Source organism: Myxocyprinus asiaticus, chromosome 8, assembly GCF_019703515.2.
Source record: "Myxocyprinus asiaticus isolate MX2 ecotype Aquarium Trade chromosome 8, UBuf_Myxa_2, whole genome shotgun sequence".
NCBI classification, from domain to species: Eukaryota; Metazoa; Chordata; class Actinopteri; order Cypriniformes; family Catostomidae; genus Myxocyprinus; species Myxocyprinus asiaticus.
Window position 1 is genome coordinate 16,482,811 of NC_059351.1, and position 9,471 is coordinate 16,492,281.

The 9,471-nt window shown below is 33.8% G+C and overlaps 1 protein-coding gene across 1 annotated transcript in view; it reads right to left on the reverse strand.

Annotated features, from left to right (window-relative positions):
- LOC127445110 (receptor tyrosine-protein kinase erbB-4-like) overlaps nucleotides 1-2,899 on the reverse strand; it is a 333,014-nt gene extending 330,115 nt beyond the window's left edge. Inside the window, exon 1 of the mRNA XM_051704909.1 lies at nucleotides 2,584-2,899. Within this exon, the coding sequence (XP_051560869.1) occupies nucleotides 2,584-2,662 (79 nt within the window). The 5' untranslated portion in view covers nucleotides 2,663-2,899. The remainder of the gene's footprint in view (nucleotides 1-2,583) is intronic.
- Between the last annotated feature and the right edge of the window lie 6,572 nt (nucleotides 2,900-9,471).

The following is a 9,471-nucleotide window of genomic DNA, read 5'->3' on the forward strand; positions in this document are numbered from 1 at the left end:
GTGAAAGGATGTCTTAGAGGCAAAAGGACAGAAGCCGCCCCACTCCCACAGAAAGAAACCAGCAGGCGTTTGTTTTCTGAGAAGAATTTCAAGTGGTGGAGAAAACTAACCCTCAAGCCAGATAAAAAAAAAATCCCATTGGGTCCTGTAAGGTTCCCTAAAAAAGGACAATTTCATTATAATTAGCTTTATTGGTTTACTTCAAACCAAAGAACAGACACATTCATTATGTTGTTTGCTCTCGGTTGTTTGGGGTCTTCAAAAACTCTTCAAAAGCTTCAAAAACAGTTTAAAAGTTTAAAATTCTAAGACTTGATAAGATTGTTTGCATTTTGACATTACTTTTATGAGAATTAAACGCAGTACTGTAATAAAGTAAAAATTCCTGCAATACAATATTATTTCAGCATAGTTTAAAAGTAGTACAGCAAATACAGTCATGATGTATAAAAAGTTTATCATTTACGATATCATTATTATTTCTGCATTTCTGTAATGAGAATTATTATTTATTTTCTATTGCAGTAATCATAATCAAGGGGAGTGTGCCTAATTGTCATGAAAATAATCACAATGAAAAAAAATACAACTAAAAAGTGCATATTAGTAGTAGTAGTAGTAGTAGTAGTAGTATTTGGGGTGAAATATGACTCAGTTTTTGAGGTTTCGTGAGATTTATTAGCTAAATTAATATTAAATTATTTAATGTCCATTTACATTTTATATTTTATCTGTGTAATAATAATACAAATATTAAGCAATTGTAAAGATGGAAATTCCAGCATTCCATTTTCAAAGTTGACAAAGTGTCTACGTTAATACAATAAATTGCCTCATTGTATTGTAAGACACCAACAACAAGTGTCAGTTAAAGTTATGATTCAATGACAAATAAATTATTATTAAGAGAAATAAGCTTGGCTGAAATAGCAAACAACTTTCCTTGCTCATAATTTATATTCATGTCTAGACACCATATCAGTGACAAGCTTAATTACTGGAAGCCTCGTTGGGCCTCTCAAATGGAGCTTAATCCGAGCTGATGCTAAATAATAATTTGACTGAATTCCCCAGTCAATATCCTTTAGAACTGAAATGTCACATCACAGTCTGGGTCAGATGCTCTGTCATTATCTACAAACAGAGCAGTGAGCAACAACATATTATACATAAATGAACATTTATTACAGAAAATCTAAAAGCAAAATGACTAACAGCAAAAATATGAGCATGGGGATCCTGCAAAAATTCTGCATGGGGGATTTTAAACTCTTTTCTAAAAAATAGCAGACAGATGAATGACATTCTTTACAAATCTGGAAATAACACTTTAACTGACCTTCACCTCAAAATCTCTCCCCCTTTAGATTCTGCAAAAATCTCTCTCTCTCTCTCTCTCTCTCTCTCTCTCTCTCTCTCTCTCTCTCTATATATATATATATATACTGTATAACATAAAGCAAATGAAGATTTTGCATTATTTCCGTGACATTTTCCCTCCAAATTCTAATTTCCGTAATGAAAAATAATTTAATTTGTATTGCTAACATGTAATATATATATATATATATATATATATATATATATATATATATATATATATATATATATTACATTGTCATGCAAATACTGTCACAATGCAAAGTTCTAACAGCAATGGTCCTAATACACTTTATTTGGGGTTGAAATGCGATATGGAGATGTTCCCCTGAGATTCAACCATTTAGCCAAACGTTGACCACTGTTTATAACAACTACACACAACTCTACACAATCCAACAGTTAACAAGTTTCCCTCTCTGGACACATGCTGCTGAGCACTGTTTTGCGTCATAACACTCACTCATCTTTTCATCATGATAACCTTTCTCTCTTTGTTAATACACTGCACACAACGAATTAATTCAAATGCCGCCAACGCTGAGTTAACACAGCGGGCACGCAGAAATATGCTGAGCAGCTATTTGAACACAGCGTAGGGGTCCGCCGAGCGATGCCAAGCGCGCAGGAAATGCGCGTTCTGCTTTGCGCGCACTCGCGCTGCGCTTTAACAAGTTCCGTTACGCGCACTCACATCTTAAAACAGAACAAATAAAACCCCGTCAGACACGAAGGTTGTAAGGCTTTCCCATAGTCTTTTTCATAATTTGATTAAAAACACTAAATGTTAATGTAAGCATACCGTCTTTCACCTGACTTTGTTAAAAAGATGATCTGTTTCAAGACATGCAACCAAAATAAAAACACTAAATTGTCACATTCATATATTTCCCTTATACTAATGATTTTGTAATACCACACACTAGGCTATGCATTGCACAAAATGGACATTAGCGCACATAGCGAACAAACAGATATGTTCTATTCTGCGTTGACTTGAATACTTGACAGCATTAAAGTGTGAAGCAACTGATTTCCTTCTCTGGTCCTCATAATGTTTTGAGGAATACACTGTGTCCGATACATTCACTCATATTTCGATTACCGCCCATTTAAGTGCAGCAAAGTGCTCGAACAACAGCAACGCACACCGGACAATTCCTCAGCTCGCCAAGAGCTTTTACGCACAGCACTGTCACTCACCTGACTGCGTGGCGCTTCTCTGAACATCCACGATGATGAAGACCAGGGAGAAGAAGAGAAGAACACGAGCCGGCCACATTGCTGCTTAATTTAAGAAGTTATATCTCCATACATTAACATGCTCAATAGAGAATCCGCGTATTGACAGTCCAGCGTTTCCAGCGCACATTCACGTCTTCATCCTTAACACATCCTATAACGATAAATACTGGATTGTATTGCTTTTGTGCTGTTGTCGTTTTCAAAGTGTCTTGTGCCGTTATCCGAATTGAGGGACTTGTAACCATTTCATCACCTCGATGTATTCAGCACGCAACTTCAGATTGAGCGGCAAGATACGCCCCTCGTTGTGCCAAACCCTGCCCATCGAAGGTATGAATGGTCAAAAGAGGGGCTTTGACAAAAGAGACCCCGCCCATTTCACAACTTCTTTACATATACACCTGCTTTCACAAATTAAGATGACTAGATTAGTTCAAGAGGTAAATTGCATTCATCCACCATACTTCACATTCTATTCCTAGATATGAAGCAATGGGATTGAGTATATATGTATATAGATTATACATATAGATATATAATAAGAATAAGATATATCAAAGCTCTGAAGGTCCAAAAAGCACATAAAGGCAGCGTAAAAGTAATCCATATGACTCCAGTGGTAAATCCATGTCTTCAGAAGTTATATTATAGGTGTGAGCAAGAAACAAATCAATATTTTAGTGCTTTTTTACTTTAAATATACACATTCACTTTCTCATTCTTCTTTTGTTTTTGCCGATTTACGTTCTTTGTGCATATTGCCACCTACTGGGCAGGGAGGAGAATTTATTGTAAAAAAAGGACTTAAATATTGATCTGTTTCTCACCCACACCTATCATATCACTTCAGAAGACATTAATTAAACCACTGGAATCATACTGATTGTTTTTATACTGCCTTGATTGGACCAACAGAGCTGAGATATTTTCCAAAAATCTTAATTTGTGTTCTACAGAAGAAAGAAAGTCATACATATCTGGAATGGCATGAGGGTGAGTAAATGATGAGATCATTTTTATTTTTGGGTGAACTATCGCTTTAAAACACAATCAAAAGTGTAGAGTAACATCGGGAATCAAGATACATCATTAACAGTGTATACTGTCCCTTAATCTGTGGGTACTCCAATAAGCTATAAAATGTAATATTTATAATACTAATTATCTGTGTGCTAGTAAAATTATCTATGATCTCACTTTAAAATGATCTAAATTAGCTTTTCAATGGGTCTGAACATCTCAATGTGAAATGGTTACAGTAAATAATGTAGTATAGTGACATATACACTGAAAACCTATCTAAGTGTAGGTTAATGTATCTCTTTAAGGGCTGAACTCTGGTCCTTTAACCTTTTCAGGCCCCAGCCACTAGAGGCCCTCACATTACAATCAAGAAAACATTCTTAATGGTGACTGAGCATGATCCTCTATTATTCATTGGAGCAGGTACAGTAGGTTTTACAGTACAGAAATGAGGAAGGGGGAGTTAATGTGAATAATTTTACATTAAAGTTTAACACTCACTCACTCACTGTACTTACAGTAGGTATACACTTGAATTTACATTTACGCTTGAATTACAGTTTATGTGATGTGAATTCTTTCATAAAGGCATTTATCCCAGGGTTTAGTGTAAACAACCTCTGTTGTTGTTTTAAGTAACATAGAAATAAAGTCATAATTGCTAGAAAGAGCTTTTGAGTCAAAATTGAGAGATATAAAGTCGTAAGTGCACGATATAGAGTCGAAGTTGCAAGATATTATGTCACAATTGCAAGAAATAAAGTTAAAATAAACTGGGAAAATCTTCTGTGGTGGGATCAGGGTTCCATATTTTTCTTAAAATGGAAAAGAAAGATAAAAAGTTAATTCTGACATTAAAATCTATAATAAGTCAACTTTTATTTTCATAAAAAAAAATAAAAAAAAATTCCAATTGCAAGACATGAAGTCACAATTGTGAGATATCAAGTCAGAATTACATCTTTTATTTATTTTTATTTGTTTTACTCTTTGGTGGGATCAAGTCACCATAGTTTTCTTTCTACAAAAAAATAAATAAATGCATAGTTGTAAAAAAAAATATATATGCAATGCCTGTTTTATCTGTTCATTACCATTTAAATAATTAAATGATAGATGAAATAAGACAAATCAGACCGCCTCACCCCCTTCACCTCTATTTTTAAAACAACACTTATAAATACAAAGATTTGTACTTGTACATAAAAATATAAACTTTATTGTTTAAAACCATATAGCTTCAAGCCAATGAACCTCAGAAGACTACTCTGTACTTTTGTGGAACATCAGATCAATGTCAGATTAGTACAACAGTCCTTTCAGGACAGACTGGCTCAACGCCAGTAATTCCTTGGCACTTTTAGCTCTGATGTTTCTAAGGTGAAGGGTGAAAGAAGACCACTTTTACTGGCAAGATTTTTAAAGACAGCCAAAGCCTATTTATCGATCTTTTTCTCCACCTTTGACTCTAGATTCTTAATTTGCTCTCAGTATAATTTTTTATATACTGTATATTTATGCCATGGTCTGTTCCAGTACTCGATTCTGACTGGATGGAATGTGTGCGTTAAAACCATTTAATGCACAGGTAGTTCCAGTCAGCTTTAATCACCGCTCTATATTAATGTGTCTGCTCTGCTGTCCTCCGTAATGAGACATTGCGAGAGTTGTATGCCTCTGTTGAAACGACTACCAGATGTGAATATAGTCTCAGAGCTGGGATTAACCATCACATCGCAAAACAACATCATCAAGTCATGCAGTGCTGTCTTTAAATCAACTGTGAAGTGCTACAGGAAACACGGAAAAGACAACAGTGTTCGTCGGACCCGTTTTACTCATCCAAAATGCTTGTAACAAAAATATGGTTTTGCAATAACTGTTTTGCACGAAGGGAGAAAGAAGGTAGTCAGGACCCATCAAATGCGTCTTTCGCTGTCTGACAAGATGAGGCTAGACGAATTAAACTTTAATGTGATAAAACATCATCTAAAATCGTTGGCCTGCTCAACATGTGCGTCTGTAGCCTCTGTAGAGTGAGCCCCGCAATCACACATTGCTTACTGAAGCTTACTAGTAATCTTGAATTCAGTCAGTTGTGCAGCCTTAATGGATACCATATGGATGTTTCAGAGGTCAAAGTCTGCAGGTTTAGAGAGTTTTGGATGGTTTTCCCCTCATCATGAACAAGTAGCCTAGTCGCCATTTTACAACTATCACATCAGCAACGCTGGTTTTTCCTCTCTAATGTGAAAATGACAAAGAACAGGAACTAAATATTACATGTTATGAGGAGTGCCAACTGTTCTACATTATGTGACTATTATTATTTCTGGATTGAGTATTTAAATTGAAAGTTTTTAAAGAGTGTTTGGTCTCCAAAAAACGTAAATTTTTCCTCCACTTCTCGTTGGATGTTTCTTCGCCTCCACATCATGCATTAAAATCATTTAACGACACCCAGAGGTGGAAAGTAACGAATTACTCATTACAGTACTTGAGTAAATTTTTCACAGTTTTCTACTCTTTTAAGTATAAATAAATAATAGTACTTTTACTTGAATTAATTAAAAATGAAGCTACAGTTATTTTTACCACAATTACAAAGTACAAAAAAATACATAATATTTCAGAATTTTTGGGAAGAAGAAATTGGCAAGTTATAAGCTCTAAATCTGTTTGTAAACTAGGCAGGACGGAAGCCCGCAGGGCACAGCATCATGAGCAAAACAGCTCTCATAAACTGCTGCTGGTGTCCTCTCTTCTCTAGCTTCTCCAAGACTTTCTGCCATGTCACTATACAAGAACATTAATACTGTGATGTTTTGCATATTTCATTTTATTCTGGAAAGGAGCCATTCATTCAGGTACGAGTGAACCGTCTGAACACATTTAACCAAACTTCACATGTTTTTAAGGTAGGCAATGTTTTAACTGTGTCAAACATTAACGCAATTTAGTTTGACATATATGTGGGGATATCTTGCTACTTGCTACTATACGTATGTCTAAAAAATGTTATATACCTTAGAAAGATACAATGCCAATAGTGTCAGAAATTAACGGGATGAAATTGACAAAAATATCCACGAAATTCAAAATATGGGAGCAAAAAATGCCCACGCAATGAGTTCACGTGTTTTATTAATAATATCTGATATAGTTACAATTACATACATTGCGATCCTCTTTTGAATTTTTATTGAACATTATTTTTTTTTTCCCCCACCGTCCGGTTCCTCACACCATCATGAGCACAGACAGGTCTGCGTTATATTCCATAACCGTTTGCACCTCTTGTTCAAAATAAACTGTCCTAGAGGGTAACACTCTGGCTCACAGTGCTGTACTGTACTTTCCTGACCTGTCTCACCCGCTAGAGGCCAAAAGTGCGCAAGGGATGGATGTTATATAAAGAAGGAATGAGAAATCACAAAACATAATGTAACCAGATGCTACAATTTACTTAATAATAATACTTCAGTATGTTAAATAACCATAATGTTAATTAAGATTTTACTATTATAACTGTAATACAATAATACATATACAGAACAACCACTTTTAGTGTTTGAATCAATCAATATCTCTCACTAAACACTGTGAAATGTTTACTTTTGCCTTGTTTTATTTAGTTGGCATGTAGGAGTTGATAACAGTTTGCTTAATCTCATTCCATATCTGGATAATTGCTGCAATATCATAGAGGATATATTTCCTTTATGGTATTGCATTATACTAGTTTTGTACAGTATGTTAACTTGATAGCCAAAATACTTGGACATACATGAATGAGAATAAACCTGTAATAGGAATGTCACAATGCACATTATGTAGTTTAGAGACGATTTAGAGACAATTATAATGTTACAAATGACTATTTCTATTTAAATAAATGTTGTATTCTAAAACAAATTCTGTTTGTCCAAGAATCACCTTGCAGTAATTCAGGTCTTTGGCATTTAGAAGCTGCTAGTTTAGGACATGTGAGGAGTCTGTTTCTCAGACTAGACTGTGATTTACTTGTCTTTTTGTTGTGCATCTGGCCATCCACTTCCCTCACTATCCTGGTTAGAGATTCTTTTTTTCAAAACAGTAATGCATGGAATAGGCATCATCTCTTGAAAACTATTTTAAAACCAAAATTTTACTTGCAAGTGTAAAGCAACTTGTAAGAACTCAATACCTCAGTAAATGGGAAAACCCCACTATATTGTGATTTCCGCAAGGTAGCGCAAATATTTTCAATTTTTCTAATAATAAGAACATTTCCTTGAGTACCAAATTAACACTTTAGAATGTTTTGTAAGGAATATGTTACACAGTATCTGTTTACATCATGGGTAAAGAAAAAAATGAATAAATACCACTTAAAACAATCATTTCAAACTGTAATACTACTCTGCAGTTAATGTTTTTGGCAGTATTTTTGATAAATTTAATGCATCCTTGGTAAAAAGAATCATACATTTCTTTCAAGAACAAAAATGTCTTTGTGTTCTAAAAATGGAAGCATATATACTATATGTAATATAATTTTCATAACGTAACTTGTAACGCAATTACTTAAGTAGTTTTTCAGAAAAATACTTATTTACTCTTACTTGAGTCATAATATTTCTCAGTACTAGTACTCAAGTGAATTATTTCTTCAGTAGCAGTACTTTTACTTAAGAAAAATAATCAGTACTCTTTCCATCACTGACGACACCCAGCCATGGATTATCCCTTACATATTATATATATATATATATATATATATATACACTATGCACTATATGTTTTATAATTTTAATTATGACCAGACTAAAACTAGCTATGTACTATTTTTATTTATTTTTTTATTTTATTTTATTATTTTTTTTTTACGGCAGTGTTGTTCTGCACTTGAATTTCTACGAATTTGATGGGCATATAAAGGAATAGTCACATCACATCACATTCAACATTCTGTCAAAATGTTCTTACCCTCATGTTGTTCCAAAGCAGTATGACTTTCTTTTTTCCATGGAACTCCAAAAGAGAAATTTAGCAGTATGCCCGAGCTGCTCTCTTTCATACAATGAAAGAGGATGGGGACCAGTGCCTGTCAAGCTCATAAAAGGACATCGTAAAAGTAGTCCATATATCTTATATACAAATTACAAATACTATGCGAAATGTTGCTATTTTCAAAACAATACTGACAGGTAAACCTGCAGGACATATTTTGTCCCATGTCTGAAAAATCAGTGTTATCAAGATATTTATTTTTAGTCCAGACCTATTCTTATTCCTATAGCACTACAGTTGGGTTCCAGAAGTAAAACAGTATTATTATTATTTTCAAAGGGGAATTGATTTTTAACAATAACTTATAAACTTTTAAAAGCAGTCTCACCGTGAGCTCCGACATTGCTAATCAATGATATATCTTTCTGTTGATGCTATCATTCCACGTTATTTCAACTTAATTTTATTTTTAAAGGGGTTATTTGGGGAATCCCTGAAGAACTACACTACCCATAATTGAAGAAACCCATAAGAGAAATCCAGCAAAAATAGAATAAAAAATATTTAGCAATAAACTTAAAATATATTGTCTCGTTTCTTATAATCAATTAATTTAATTCAATAGTTTCATATTTTTCCATCACTTTTAATTCAATTACATTATTTGCAATGCTTCATGGGATTGTAGCTCATGCCCACATAAAAAAAAAAAAATAAAAAAAAAAAAAAAAAAAAATAAAAACATTAAGAACTGTCTTGTGCCTTAGTCGTTTTGTTTGATTTTCACATAATTTTTGACTTTAAATCAAAGTTTGTAATGTTATGGTTCAC